This window comes from Alexandromys fortis, unplaced genomic scaffold (genome assembly GCF_014885135.2).
Source record: "Alexandromys fortis isolate MF-2015 unplaced genomic scaffold, M_Fortis_MF-2015_v1.1 scaffold_58, whole genome shotgun sequence".
Classification (NCBI taxonomy): domain Eukaryota; kingdom Metazoa; phylum Chordata; class Mammalia; order Rodentia; family Cricetidae; genus Alexandromys; species Alexandromys fortis.
In genome coordinates this window covers 9204096-9220558 of record NW_026067940.1, presented here as the reverse complement: position 1 = coordinate 9220558, position 16463 = coordinate 9204096, and the positions used below count along the sequence as shown (strand labels likewise).

General features: G+C 40.7%; 1 protein-coding gene across 1 annotated transcript in view; it reads left to right on the top strand.

Moving 5' to 3' along the window:
- The window catches only part of Thsd7b (thrombospondin type 1 domain containing 7B), an 863852-nt gene that overhangs the window by 327579 nt on the left and 519810 nt on the right, over nucleotides 1–16463 (top strand). The window contains exon 4 of the mRNA XM_050147880.1: nucleotides 9594–9842. Coding sequence (XP_050003837.1) covers nucleotides 9594–9842 — 249 coding nt within the window. The remainder of the gene's footprint in view (nucleotides 1–9593; nucleotides 9843–16463) is intronic.

Sequence of the window (16463 nt, the reverse complement as noted above, 5' to 3'; positions counted from 1 at the left end):
TATGTCACAATTTGAGTAATGTGCTGCTGTATGGATGACAGTATTTCCTAAATGAATGGAACAGACATATGTTGGAATGGCCCACTGCTTTATCTGGACTACCCAAAAATGCTCTCTTATTGGCAATTTCATTTCTGAAAAAAAATGCATTTTAACTATAAAGCTACTTTTGTGGCTTTAAATTCTATAAACCGATATTATGTAGTTTAGGACAAAATGAGAATAGAATTTGAAATAGGTTCTTAGTTAGAGACTTTCCTCATACATTTTTAATTACTCTAATCTGTACTTTATAACTACATGTGAGGGAGATTTAACTCTCTAGGAATATATTGATATATTATAGAGTAGATCATTTTGTGGCTTTTGCAAGGCCCTGAGTCATGTAACTTTTCAGATGTCCAGTTAAATGCAGCAGAATGAATACAACACACTCTTCTATATTATGAGTTCTCACTTAAATAATAGTAAATGGATAAAGATGTAAACTCTCAAGGCAAGATGGAGATTCTCCTTCATTTGGAGGACACACAGAGTGGTTCAGTTGATACACATACTGCATTTAGTGTACATCTGTGTGTTTGTTACATTTTCACGTCTCCCATGGCCCATGGGAAAGTCTTTCCCTAAGATGTGACCAATGACCTGGGGAGGAATGATATAAACACAGTTAGGCTAATGTCCTGAATCTCCGTGAGACATAGCCCTGGTCACTCCTCTTCTGGTTTGAATGTGAACTTGGAAGTCTCTGATTTATTTCAGATGGTGGGTCTCTAAGACAGGCTTAGTCTGAAGACGGAGGCAGGAAGGGCCTCCTCATGGTAGAATAAGTGGTGATGAACTTTCATAATGGTAAACAACAGAATAAATAATCGAAACTGAGGTGTCAGGAGATGGTTATTTTGATAAAACGTTGAGATGTGGATTTCTTGGTTACTGCAGCATAACCTGTTCTGTCCTAACACAGTACTCTTGGAAGCATCAGGAATTATGGGCGTTAAGCAGTAGAACAGTGTTTCCAGTATACAAGGTATATGGAACTATTGTTCTGCAGTCATCCAGGTCCAGTGGAGAGTCGCACAGTGTTGTTTTCTTCTCTAGTCAGTGTCTGAGTTGGAGTTGCATGGTAGAACTCCCAACTAATATTCATGAGGTTCTGGGTTGATTCTTCAGTATTGTAAAAAGAAAATCGTTGCCCTGGTCAGCATTTATGAGCCGACACACATCTCTACACATCAAGCTGGGGACTTGGCATTTTTTTCTTGACAAAGGCAAGCTGAAGAATAAGGACTGGGGAAGACTACTAGCTGAGGGACTCTGATCAAATGATCTGGTCATTGAATGATTAGTTGATGGTAATGTCTGCCCTTTTGATGAGCCCCACATGTAATCAAAGAGCTTTTAATTTGTGCTGGAGTCTGCCTCTGTAATTTCTAGTGGCAGTACTATGAGAGAGTTGACCTCAGTCCAACATGAAGAACTGAGACAAAAATAAACAGAAATCAGTACTTGAAATAAAATGAGACTATATAGGGAATAAGAATAAACATAGAAAAAGCTTACTCATATATATGATACAATAGTCCTGAAATTAAAAACAGACAATGTTATATTTAAAAGAATAAATTAGAAATAAGGAAATCATGAACATTAAAAATCTGCTTACAGGGCTTTTTTGTTGTTGCTGCTTTGCTTTTTGTGCTTGCTTTGTTTTGTTTTCCAAATCAATAAAAGCCTGAAATAACGCTTGCAAAAAAAGTAGGAAAAAAATTAACAAATAAAATAAAAAAATAATTGAATATATAAAGTATCGCTGAAAGTGATTTCAAAGAAGAAGATCTATACATTTATAAGCACGAAGTTAAATAGCAAAATGTGGTTGGAACAATAACAGAAACTCTAAGATTTTACAAAAGATAAATTGTGAAAATTTGGCAATGAGGTGAACGGGAAATACAAAATATTACACATACACACACCCTCAGAAGGTTCAAAATTATGATTTAATGTGATATTTTACAAAGTGTCTACAGAGATATAGCATATACAATAATAGAAGTAAAATGGCAAGCTGATGTTTGTGTGATAAAGACCAACCATGTAACTGAATGACTACGTATCTATTCCACCTTTATGAACATCAACGTGTGTGAATGCACTTTTTCACTTTAGTTGGCTTGGAAGCCATGTGCACCAAATACTAAAGAGTTAAACATCTTAACACAAGGAAAGGAATTCTGTGTTTTTTGGGGAGTTCTCAGGGGGTTCACATGCTTTACCTGCATCGAAGTTTCCATGTTCCTTGGCTTGTAGCTCTGTATCATCACAACCTTTGTTGTCCTCAAATCCCATGTGACCTGCCTCTCTGTCTCTTCTTATTGATGGGGATTACCCCCCGATTACTGGGATTTTCTAAGGTCATCACCCCAACGGAACCTTTACATTAACTGTTTGCACTGTGCCCCTCTGGCCGTGAAAACTTGCATGCTCATAGACTCCAAGAAGCAGGACATGGGGACCAAGGGAGCTTTTCTTCCTCCTGCCACAGTACACTAGCCATATGGGCCAGGTCACAGATTGGGAAGTCTGTATTTTCAGTAACTCCTTGGTCATATGGAAAGCACCAAACCTGGGGGCACACAAGAAAGGGGGAATGTGAGCAGCTCTAATTCAAATGTGCAAGCTATGTTGGTGCGAAAAAAAAAACAACTCTCATTTCAGAGAGAAGTCCTGGTTTACTCTAGAGCCAAATGTGAGATACCACTGCCGGGCAGTACTGATTCAGGTTATACCAAGCACGTTGCTCATGGGGAAGTTATCGCATGAGATATTAGCTGCAGAACAAGGAAAGGACATCTCTGTGAATAGGTTTCAGATGCTTCTGGGTGGCATTCTTGAGTTTTAGATTGGTGGGAAACAGTTGCTTCCTAAGAACATGTTGCACAGTTTTGTTTTGCCTTGTTTTTTACTAGTTTTTGTTTTTGCTTCCCAATCAAAGCTTTTCCCCTCCCACCCTTTCTTCCCAGCCCCACTCCCACCTATTCCTCTTCCACTGTTTCTCTTCATATAGAGCCAGGCCTCCCACAGATATCACAGCCAGCCATGGCATATCAAGTTGCAGTGAGATTAGACACCTCCTCTTTTATTAATCCAGCAGCAGAAAGGGCCCTAAAAGCAGGCAACAGAGTGAGAGACAGCCCCTGCTCTCACTGTTAGGAGAGTCACAGAAAGACAGTTACACAATTGTGACATATACACAGAGATCAGATAAACAATTTAAATAGATATATTGTCCAGTTTTTTTTATAGTCACAGCAGTGGTTTAGACATAGGGGTAGGACTCAGCTCCAGTCTGCAATATCCTAAATCACCATCATCACTAAGTTCAGTCATTTGACCTCATAGAATCTTTAACACAGTACAGCTTGACTTCTTTTCTCTTTTGCCTCTTCCCCCAAGCCCCTAGGAAGTTTTGCTCACATCTTACCATCCCAACTCTACAATATCTGTCAAGTGCAAACATACACAGAGGTTGGATTCATTATCTGTGGAAACAGGCAAAATATGCAATGTGACCAATCGGCCTCCAAGAGGGAATTATTGCTAAACAAAGCCTACATGTTAGAATAGTATTCAGAAATAGAATTTAACTGGACTATTTCTGTGTCATCGTCATGGATAGACAGAAATTGCAATGCTAATGAGGAACTATTTCCAGAGTAACTTCTATGTGTATATACACATAGCAATATTTAAGTAAAAACTTAAAAATCAATGGCACTGCTGTATATTATTTATGAACACATGAATATTTAACTAAAGTGTAAGGCATAACCTGAAAAAGTGCAGTTCTGCAGACTGAAAATGATAGTTACAACTAAAGAACAAAGAAGAAAGTAGGATTGCAGTGGACATAGGAGGTTTACAAGAAGTTGTGGATTTGTGTCTATTTAAGGACACTGGATAATCTGTTAGCCTTTACTAGGAAGGGAGAGGATCATCTTCTTCTCCCCACTGTTTTAAATATTTAGTGCTGCTTTCAAGCAGTCCTAAGTGCGGAGCTAATGACCTGGGGCACCTCAGTAATGACTTCTATTCTACAGCAGTCTCTGTTCATTTGTAAGCGCAGCCACATCCTTTGTTTCCAGGAGAGGTAAGAGCTAGAGCCGTTTCTAAGTTTCGAAGATTCCCTTTACAGCCGAGTACTTGTGAGGTAATTTACAGTTGACAGCATGATCTATAAATGTCAAGCAGGCATAATTATCACAGCATCTCCAGTTTGAAAGACAAATCCACAGCTTATGCCTGTTTCATCAAAAAGGCGCACTGCCTTCCACAAAGGGATCGATTCTTATTTTGGTGTGGGCAATAGTATTCGTTGTGTTTTGTTGCTTAGAGGGTGATTTCGCTCACACGAAAGGTCACCACAAATCTGGGGGCCAAGCAAGTTAGTAGACCACGTTGCATTGTTCTTCTTCTTCTCTGGGGGGTGAAACTCCATAAATGAGAAATTAAGCTCATTCCTCGAAACCATGATGCAGAATACAAGGTCTAGCTATTTATGATGCACCACACAGGGCACTCACAGTAGTTAAAAGGAATTCACAGGTTAAACTAGAAAGGGGGAAGATATGGTACTTTCAACTATTATTAGTTATTATTATTAATTTAACCTTGAGATATAGGCTTGTAAAAACAACGCCTAAACCAGACCAACATGCCTTCAGGGAGATTTATGCACTTTATTAAAATATAAAGGAAGCAAGAGATTAGCAATCCTTTACAACATGATCCTGGGTTAATGTAGCCCTGCAATTCCAGGTAGCTTGACTCAGTGAGGTCATCTGGCCAGTGAACTGCTGGGATCCACCTGTCTCCCGGCCCCTGCACTCAGATGATCAGCATGAACCATCATCCCCGGATCAAGCTGATAGATCACACTTGGGCCCTGGTGGTTGGTGGTTGTCCCTGCTACTGCTTTCTTGACTAAGCTGCTTCCCCAGGCCCCAGAACTTCTTTTATGAAGGGAGAGGAAAGTCCAGCTTGGAGAAACAAAACCATTTCCTAAAAACATACACACAAGTTGAAAGAGTTGAATAGATTTTGAATTGCTTTGCTTGGACTGCGTGGTAAATGTCACACACTTGGTTGATGCACAAAACAAATTGATTTTCTCAAATTCTGGAAACTGGGCACCCAAGACTGTGGCAACTGCAGGGTTTATTTCTCTCCAAAGCCTTCCTTTATAACTCATGTTTACCCAGCCTTTGCCTGCATCTTCACTGATGCGCATGTTCTCTCTTGCGCACGCTCTCTCTCTCTCTTTTGTTTTTTTTTGTGTGTGTGTGTGTGTGTGTGTGTGTGTGTGTGTGTGAGTGTGATCTGTTTACAAGGAAGCCAGCCATATTGGATTTGAGCTCACCCTAATGTCTTGTTTTAAATTGGTTACCTCTTACAAAGACTTCCATAAAGCTGCATTCTGACATCCTGGGACTTACTGCTTAGTACGTAACAATTTCTGGACTCAAATCCTAGCAATGTTTTGTTGATCGATCAGAAGTGTTCCATTTTGTCATACTGAAGAATGGCAGCCCTTCCCAATAACTGCCTTCAACTGAGATTGACAGTGTGTTCTGTGGTAGGTGGATTAGAGAGATTGACAGTGTGTTCTGTGGTAGGTGGATTAGAGAGATTGACAGTGTGTTCTGTGGTAGGTGGGTCAGAGGTTCTTCTTCATGCATTTTATCCCAGGTCCCGAACACACAACACTGAATTAATGAATTTACGAGATGTGCTGCCCTTTTCATTCTCTAAGAACTAACACATTCCAAACAGAGCTTAAGAAATGTAACTCTGGATCACAGCTTTCTCTGATACCCTCTAAGAATGTGCGACATTAACCCTCAGTGGCTTAGCAAACATATGAATCGGAAAATCTCACTAGATCCTGCTCACTACTATGAGCAACCATGAGCATATTTTCTTCTGCTTTGCTCAAATGGTACATCCCCTATTTATATATTTTCCCAAGTTAAACACCGCAAAACATGCCTAGAGATGGAGGAATCACTATAAAAAACTTTGTCCAGCTCAGTATTTAGACAAAGTATGTGATTGATTTTGGGAGTCAAACATTGACATGTATACATTTCTAAGAAAATTATCCTTTCCTTCTCAAACTTTTGGGTGCTTTGGACTGGATAAGGTGAGTACTAATAATAAGAAAGTGACAAAAAATAAAGAAATGCCAGTGAATATGTGGAATATTATCCTCTTGAGTATGATTTTTCCCCACTCAAAATTTTTTAATCTCAATTAAAATAATGTTCCATCACCCATAACATGACATCTTTCCAGACCTACTTTTTTTTTTTTAAAAAAAAAGAGATATATTTTGTTTCAGATTATGTGTCTCTGTGGGAGTATATGCATACAAGTGCAGGTGCTTATGGAGGCCACAAGAGGGCAGTAGATCTCCTAGAGCTGGAGTTACAGACAGTTGCTTGTTAGGTGCCTGTCTTAGGGTTCCTATTGCTGTGAAGAGACATCAAGAACAAGGCAACTCTATAAAGAAAACATTGAGTTAGGGTGGTTTGTTTACAGTTTGAGAGTTTCAGTTCATTATCATGATGAAGGTGAGCATGGCAGTGACCAGGCAGACATGGTGCTGGCTACACCTTGACCAGAGGGCAGCAGGAAGTCCACTGACTCACAGGGTGGTATCCTGAGCATAGGAAACAATTGCATTCAAACTACCACATTCCACTCTCTGGCTTTCATAAGCTTGTAAAAATAGCATAACACAAAATGCATTTTGTCCAACTTCAAAAGTCCCCATAGTCTACAGCAGTCTCAACACTGTTTAATAGCTACAAAGTTTAAAGTCTTCTGAGACTCATGCCATCTCTTGACTGTAATCCTCTATAAAATCAAAATTAAAAAGCAGATCACATATTTTTTTTTCAACATATAAGGCACAGGCTATACATTACCGTTCCAAAATATAGGAAAGGGAGCATAGTGAGGAAATACTGGACCAAAGCAAGACTGAGAACTGGGGAAAACTCTAAACTCTGTATCTTTATGTCTAATGTTGAAATGTTTGTTCAATTACATTTTCACCATCTTTCTGTCCTCCATTGCCTAAGCTTGGCTTTCCTGATACTTGCTTGCTCTGTAGAACTTACTGGCCTCAAACTCAGAGATCGACCAGTCTCTGCCTTCCCAGTTCTGGTATTAAAGATATGCACCACCACACCTGACTCTAAGCTTTTCTTTAATTCCTTTTCACAAGTTGGAAATTTAGCTGGGTGGGATCTTGCCCTGAAGTTACCATTTCCTTTGTTCTATGTCTAAACTGCGTCTTTCCTTGAACTCAGGACTTGATTCCATTCCACTTTTTAATGTTCCTTTTCCCCTTAAAAATTCCATTTTGTAATCCATCCTGCTCAGCTTGTTCCTCTTCATTACAAATCTTCATTAGAGTTAATATCCACTAATATCCACATGACAGAGTCTATACTAAGCTATTTTGCGATTTCTTCTGCCAATGGAATTAAGCCAATACTCTTCATGTTAGTGTTAGGCAAACTCTTCAGACAAGGGCAAAAAGTATCCAATTTCGTCACCAAAATATCATAAGAATGATCTCTACACAACATACTTTAGTTTCTCCTCTGAAACTTCTTGAATCCCCGATAGTTCAAATAAATCTTAGCACCTCTCTTCCTTTCTTTACTGGTATGATACATTAAGCAGTGCTTTAAGCATTCCACTGCTTTCATAACCCAAAGAAATTTCTCCAAACAAACACATGATCAGGGTTATCACAGTCGCTGGTACTAATTTCTGTCTCAGTTAGGGTTTTTCTTGTTGTGAAGAGAAAACATGACCACAGAAACTCTTATAAAGAAAACATTGAATTGGGATGGCTTGCTTACTGTTGCAGAGGTTCAATCCAGAATTAGGAGGATGGGAAGCATGGCAGCATGCAGGCAGACATGGTCCTGGCTACATCTTGACCAAGGGCATCAGGAAGTCAACTAAATCACTGGGCAGTATCCTGAGAATAGGGAACCTTAAACCCCACCTACCTACAGTGACGCATTTCCTCCAACAAGGTCATACCCAATCCAACAAAGCCATACCTCCTCATAGTGCCACTACCTTTAAGATTATGAAAGCCAATTACATTCAAACTCCCACAGTGCCTGACATAGATGCTGGGAACTGAGCTGAGGTTCAGGCTCTTGAAGGGACTCCTGCGCCATCTCTCTCACTTCTCAGGTCCACTTTTCATGCATCCTCTACTTCTTCCTCTTTCTCTGCTTTCCTACTTGCCCTTTAGTACTTCAGCAAAACCAAATGGCCTTTGCCCTTCGCCCGTTGGTGCTTGTAAAGCTTTAGCAGCCAGGCTTGTATGGTGAGAGAGAGACTGATTTATAGCGTTTGCCAATTCTTACAGTGTGAATACGCCCATTGCAGTCATTTTTAAAAGTTATTTACACAAAGTCAAGTGCTTTGAAAATTTGGGTTCAACTTTCCACAGGTTCACATCTCAACAGGGTTGTTCTATCTCAAGGCTCCAAGTGTACAGGTTCCCCGAATAGAGCAGTACTCCTCCTGGGTCTGCAGAACGCCCATCTGCCCTTTGAAACCTGGCACTGATGATGGCCTTGGCAGCCGACTTGTCTTGTGCTTCTCCTCAGCAGTACAAGTGCTATAGTGTTGATGCCCTCATCATAACCTTTAATATATCTACTTCCCAGTCAGACTCAAATTTTGCATGTAAAAAAAAAATGATTCTGAGAGCCAAATAGTGTGTAGGAACATAATCAATACCGCCTTTTACAAAGTATATCAGTAGTTCTAAGAATAGCTAGCTTACTCTAAAGCTTTCATTTACCTTCATTAGATAATGTACAAATCATGTAGGCTCTATGAGCCCAAGTTCTTCTCTCTGCAAAGCAAATATAATAAAGTGTAACCTCCTAACACTGCTGCAAAAGAGCACAGCCCAGACCCTGTTAGTGACTGATAATAGTTTACAGCATGAGGGAGACACTTTGGGCAAGGGTTAAGGTAGGGTGTTTATTCTGCAAGTGTCTCTCTAGAGTGAGGCAGTTCTGTTGCTGTGTGTGAAAGAGAGTCACCTATATTTTTAGTCTCAAAACATTCTCATGCCTCAATCTCCTGTATAGGTGGAGCTGTAGGCATGTTCCACTATTTGCAGTACGTTTATGTTCTTAACATGTACTATGTTTTATTGTTTTGTCCTGAAGCCTGTTCCTTTAAAAGGGGGATTCCTATTAAAATGTCAAATTAAGGCAAGTGTGAAGTCTCAGCGGGTTTAAACATGTGCCTGACCCACATGTTAGAAGGACAACTCCACAAAGTTGTCTTCTGACATTCACATGTGTGCAAATTGGCAGGGCACACACACACACACACACACACACACACACACACAGAGGCACGTACACAAAGCTCAAACTAGATTTTCAAAATTTTTTTTCTCATAGTAAGAATTTCATTATTTTGGTTGTATCCATTTAATCTCTATATTTTAATTCTCTTTTCTGTTATTCTTTCAGCTTATGTATGCAAGATTCTTTCCCACTAACCGTCCAACCCTGTGTGATGCCAAAGGACTGTGAGACTTCAGAGTGGTCTCCCTGGAGCCCCTGCTCCAAGACCTGCCGTTCAGGGAGTCTGTCACCTGGAGTCAGGAGCAGGAGCCGCCACGTGAAGCACATTGCTATTGGAGGTGGCCAGGAATGCCCAGAACTTCTTGAGAAAGAGACGTGCATTGCTGAAGGGGAACTTCTGCAGCCGTGTCCCAGGTATTTCACCTTGGAATATTTTTAATAGCTATAACCTTTGAAGTGGCCATCGAAAAGTTAACATCAATAAACATGGCCAGGACTTGTTTCTGCTGAATCTTTCTAGCGGTAGGGCTCTGTTAGTTATTAATGCAGTGCTGCGGCTTAAGAGCAGGGTCTCTTGTGAAGGATCGCACCATCCCCCTCTGTTTCTACAGCATTGGTCCTGTATGCTTTCCTAAAGTGCCTTTGTTTTCTCGCCTTCTGTTGCTATTTACTTCCTATAGTGCTTTAAACAGAGTAAATAACAAAAGTGCTTGTTACTTTCACCCGGTGTGACACTTGTAACTATTTGTAACTAGCCTGGAGCCCTTCATCACATGCTCATTGTACAATGAGGCCATCAGCAGTCAGAGACATGAAATAGTCCCATGATGTTGCATTGCTAACGAGTTGCAGCACCCAAGTTCGGATTCTCTTTTGCCCCATGTAGCATTGCCAGTCTGTGCCAGAATTTCTTTTTCCATATTCCCCAGGGAGCCATAGGATATTGGAAAGTGGCTCACTACCAATTTTAAGTAGGATTTTTAACATCTTGATATTCATTTAGGGGTGGCCTGGCTGTATTGTACTTGGCAAAGGCCTTCAGGGTATCTTTCTTTAGGTTGTGGGTTGTGGTAGACTCCAAGCTCATATGGTAGAAGTCCTCTGAGGCTTGTTGTCTATTAGGAAATCCATAGGAACAGAGAGATGTTCTGAACTCACTGCTAGAGGACATTTTCTATAGATTTTGTAGTCTAGAAGACATGACGATGAGCTTCCTCTTCCCACAAATAATATTAAACAAGGCAAAAATGGTTTCTTTTATGAATCCATTATTTGGAGACAAAAACCAACTGATACACTTGTTTTTTGAGTGTGGCTGGCCATAAAACCTAGAGGAAAACACTGGGGCTCATCAGGTAGGAGTTACAGTGGTTGTGTGCTACCTGCATCTTTCTTAACCCTGAATTATGTGTACATTGTGGAATTCAAAGATATGTCTCTGTCGTAAGATTTCTAGTCCATGCCTCGCTTACCTTCTTGGTCAGTGTTGCTATTAATTTATTATTTATTTTGCTAAAATGATCCTTTAGATTTTTAATTATTATTTTTAAAAATTATGTCTGTGTAAGGATTTATACACATGAGTATCAGTTGCCCATGGAGGCTAGAAGAGGGTGTTGGATCCTCTGGAATGGAACTGCAGATGGTTGTGAGCTGTGTGATGTGAGTTCTGGGAACTGGACTTGGGTCCTCTGCACGAGCAGTCCACTCTTAATCACCTCTCAATCACTAACCCATCTCTACAACTCCAGATTCAGAAGATTATCACCTCTGACATCAGTAGCTCAGTAGGGTTCAGCTCACTGTCCTTCACACATCAGCACAATTGTATAGAATCTATCTCAGACTGTTCATTGTACAACCATGTCTCAAAATACTCATTTCAAGTAAATTGGGGGCTTGCAGATGATACAACTATAATCTCTTTCTATTTCAAGGCTGGAGATGTTTGTATTAGACTTTATGTCCATCATTTACTTGATGTGGCATCTCAAAAAAGCTACATATCTTCTCTAGGACACTTTCCTTCATAGTGGGATTATTAGTTTTATACCACTTACATTATAGGTGTGTAAAATCCCAGGCCCAGTGCTTAGGACATAAAGAGAGTACCGAAGGGCTGCCATTGCTGGTGTGGTATAATTTTGACCCTTGCATAAAGAAAATCCTCTCTTTCCTTGAACAGCAGATTATAGTAGTCACAGGATGAATAAAACTATGGTTTCTGTGTATTTTGGAAATCTTCCTCATGGGTGTGTAATTCAGATTTTTAATACTGTGCCTATAACAATAGAATCTTGATCTATCAGCATATACTATTGTGGGCCAGTATTATAACAGGGCCCTAAATGAACTAAATATGAGGGCTACATAAAAGAAGAGAGTTTCTCATATGTTGGAACTCTCTGGAGACTCACTCACGGTCTCTCCACATCACTCTGAGAATCATGATGTTTTCTCTGGTGATAGACATCCAGGTGAGATATATATAGCTGGATGCATGTAACCCTCTGTGCCATTCTTTAGCAGCAAAATAAGTTGGGACTGTGATAATTATGCACCCCTAGTGAAGTCCTTTAATGGTCTTCATTCATTTATAATTCATGGTATTTAATATCTGGAAGCAGAGACTAACAGATTATTCTGATGACAAGCTGACCCTCTAGTTTTGTTGTTTGAACACATGGATGAATTTGACATTTATTTAAAAACAAAATCAAACCCTTTCAAATGATAATCCTGTTGGAAATGAGCTTCTTGGAAAAATCTCCGAAGTACCAACCATTGTTGCCTGCAGAGATGCTATGTTAACTAATGTTTCTCCTTAGTTATGGGCATAAAAAGAATAACAACAGAGACATCAGCATCAGCCACCCTTCTTATTTATCTGGTTTCTGAGCTGTGGCTCCTACCACAGGGAAGATGGACCACACAGCATAAAGGCTGCGGATCTGCTTTTGTTTCTCATTGGACATTGGTGATTAAAATTCATTGTGAGCAATGGAAATGAAAACAAAAATCTATTAAGAAATACAAATGCCCACATCTCCATCCCAGAATTCATGAGTGTCCACATACATCAAGCAATTTTATTCACTCCATTTCTCTGTAGCAGGAAAATGCATGGTTCTGATTCTTCACATTGTTTTGATTAAACCCTCACATTGTGATTTGGCTTTACTCTTTCTCTGTCTTTTCTATTGAAAACATGGCTGATCATTAAACAAATACACAAACACAGAGTTCTTGTTCTTTGCCAAGCATGGGGTTAAATGCCAGGGTGACTTCAGAGAGCACAATAGAAACATGCCCCTCCCTTCATGGAAACAGACTTCAATAACAAGGAAGAACAAACAATAACATACATAAAATTTATTTTTGGTGCCCAAGTTGTTAAAAAACAATATACTAATATTAGGTACAGAGGGAAACTTCTGGAATGCTGTGGTGGTCTTGGTCAGCACTGTTTACAGAATTAAATTGTGTTAGTAGAGAAAGTTTATTTAAACAAGGGCTATGTCAGTTAGGGATATTATTTAAAGAACGTGAATAACTGCTTGGGAAATTAGGGGGCAAATACTCCCAGAAAAGCATGTTATGGAGAAGAGATTTAGTCCCTGCAAACAAGTGTTTTTCCCTATCGCAGTGTTGAGGATGCTGGGCTCCACTGACTCACTACAGCCATGACCAATGAGTCAGTCCTTGACACGGGTGTGCCGAAAGAAGCAGAAATAAGAGGGGCCATTTTTAAGGCACTCTTGAGAATGAGAACATGTTGGAACTTGCTTGACTTAATCTGAAGGGAGATAAGGTCTAGCCATGTTTTGCTTGTAAGGACATTTGGAACTGAATAAGAATTAGCATTGTACACCCCTAAGCTTGTCTTAAGGGTGTTCTTTCGACACTGACTCAAGATCAGCCCAAGAAACTCCTTCTCCAATATCACTCAGTCTAAAGTAATTGTGTGCTCCTCTCTCAGCTCCAGCATAGCCCTAAACACTTACTGTGGGTTATAAGCATGGGAGAGAAATCGGTCTCCTTTTCACCTGTGACCTTGAGTTCTTTGGCATTTTCCTTTACCATCGGCTATTGCTTTCTGTCCTCAGACACTAAAAGATATGCGATTTATAAAAACTCCTAGCACCATGGCAGAGGGGTCATTGGAATAACGCTGTGCTGAGCCAGCCCTGCCCTTCACTGGCCCTGGTATGGCTGGTCCTGACCTTAGCTGAATTTTATATCAGGAGAGCTGGCCCTACCCCTCAGGGGAGAGCCACTCATGGACTTGAGAAAGAGGGCCCCACCCCTCACCATAGGTATGCACCTCATCTGGGAAGCACACACTAGAGCTGACCTTGTTGTTGGGGTTACAGGTGAGTCAACCCTCAGGGTAAGAGAACAGGAAAGTTGACCTCCCCGTCATATGCCCCCTACAGCAGTTGGGAGAGAGGACCCCGTGCCTTACCATAGTAGTTGGCCCTGGTGATATGAATGAGGGAGACCTGGATCTGAGGGCCCAAGAGCAAGCTGACTGTCCTGCTCCTCATTGTGGGCTTTTGGGTGAGCTAGCCTAGACAGTGCCGGAGAGCTCATCTGGGTAGTGACAATGAGGACAAGAGAGGGAGCTAAGCAACCCAGCTACTACCGAGGCCTGGACACAGGGCTATGACTTGGCCCACCCCAACATCTACCAAATCTATGAACAGTTGGAGCGTGTGAAGGGGACAAACCTACAGATCCAAAACAGTGTGATATCCATGACAAAAGACAACAACAGGATATGCAAGAGGAGCCCCAGTGAGAGGCCATTATAGGTGATATAGCAGAAGCCAGAGGCCAGGAGCCAGAGTAATGTCTAGCGGTAAATAAACACTTGCAGGATGAAGAGACTAACGAGTTTGTCTCAACAGGCCACACTGCAACTTCCATAACCAGAGTCTTCTTTTATGTTGGTTTTTGGTTTTGTTTTCATTTTTGCTTGGTTTGGTTTTTAGTTTTTCTTTTAAATTTAGCTTTGTTTTAGGGGGGAGATTACAAGGACAGAGGGCAGATTCGAGGGGACAGGGTGGTATGGGGGATCAGAATGCATGATATGGAATCCACCAAGAAACATTAAAAGGAAAACAAATGCCAAGGACCACGGTTGTTCCTGTGTCCCAGGTAACATCCAAAGGATTTGATCCACAAGCCCAAACTCTCAAGGACTTGTGCAAGCTGAGGCAGCCTTGTTTACTAGAGTCTTAATAAAGCAAAGGCCGGGGCTTAGTCATACTCCTAGCCCCTCAGGGAAGAACTACAACAGAACCCAGAACCCCGTTCTAGTGGAAAACCTTGTAATAATCACACAAGAATGTTGATTGAGTCACCTGCGGACATCTTTGTTAGAAATGACACCTCCTGCCAGCCACTTGTAGGAGACAAGTTTTCATACGAAAATGGCTGTTCAACCCCTTACATAATCATTTAAAGTTTGGGATTGAGTAGCAGGCAGCACTACCAGATGGTGACAGTGACCAATGCAGAGTACACCTCGTCAGACAATTTCCAGGCAGAAGCTGCATGGCTAATGGTGTCACATAGACGATGCAGCATTACCACAGAGAAAAGCCAATTTATTAAATGTGGTTTCAATACTTCACGCTGGCACAGAATAGATGGGTCCTGTTAACCCTCCCTTCCTTCCTTGTTACTGACATGTGTAAATTTATCTGTATTATGGGTAGGGTAGAAACCTTTGGCATAAAGTCTGTATATGGAAAGTTACACTGAGAGACATTTCCAGGCCCCTACATTGCCTTTTGATTTGCTGGTTACACAACCCCAGATATCAGCCTTTCTTTCTCTCTCTCTTTTCTTTGCCTATTGAAAAATAAGAAAGTGCTTTGGGGCAGTTTCCCTTCAAAATCTGTTTCAGTCTGTCATGAAGCTAATAGTTGGATAATTCAGAAAGGAAGAAATGGAAAGCATTGGTTTATTTATCCTGTGAATTTTGCATACTATGTTCTTCCAAACAGAGTAGTTTAGCAAGGGAGTTCTCACACATGCCTAGGGCTTGCCTTTCTTTCTCCTTCCCTCCCTCCCTTCCTCCTTTCTTCCCTTCCTCCTTCCCTCCCTTACTTGCTCCCCTTTTTTTTTCCTCCCAGAGCAAGTCACCTAGAATAGCATTTGACTCATATTCAGTGTTCAGCAAACACTGGGTGAATTAATGTCTGCTCAAGCGCCAGAAAGATAGAAACAATAACTTGCATGTATACTTTATTGCGTGCATATGGTTATTTTATAATGTGTGTGAAGCAATGAAAGGCAGTTTGTAAAACTCATCTGAAATTAGCCCATTCTAAATGATCAGGTAGAAACTACCCCAGACAGGGATGACTACAGAGAGCTTGCACAGTCTCAGATGTTCCCTGTGTATAGCAGGTCTAATTTTCCAGATCGTAACGACTGTAAGTAAATGTTACCCCAGATAAGGCAAGGAGTGAAACCACAGCCTGGATTTGGTCACAACCTGGCTTCTAACACTCATCACCACTCACATCTTTTAGATCTTCTCCCCATTGATTTCTCTCATTGCACCCAATACCCCACACATAGTACAGGCTCAATAAAGAGTTGTCAGATAGATTAATGGATTCTTTAAGGAGGCATGGTTTCCATTGTTGTTTAAATTAACAGATTTCTGCAGCAATTGAGAAGTAAAGGAGCCATACCCCAGAACACCAGGGAGAATCTGTTTCAGAAACGAAACAAGTTTTCTAAGAATTTGAAATTATTTCCTCAGGACATTGGCACCTTTTTTATTGGATCTATCTATTACTGGTAAATGTGGTTTCATGAGTCCTGCTGGACGGAAGATTTGTTCCCCGGTTAGCGTAAGGAAGTTAACGTACTGTTAAGTGCTCTGCATAGCGATGGAAGTCTATTAATAATACATCTGTGGAGGTTGGCTAGCAAAGCCATCTGCTGAGGAACCGAGAGCCTTGCTTTTCAAAGTAGCTTTCCATAATCAATAGCCCACTCTATCCAATAAAAAAT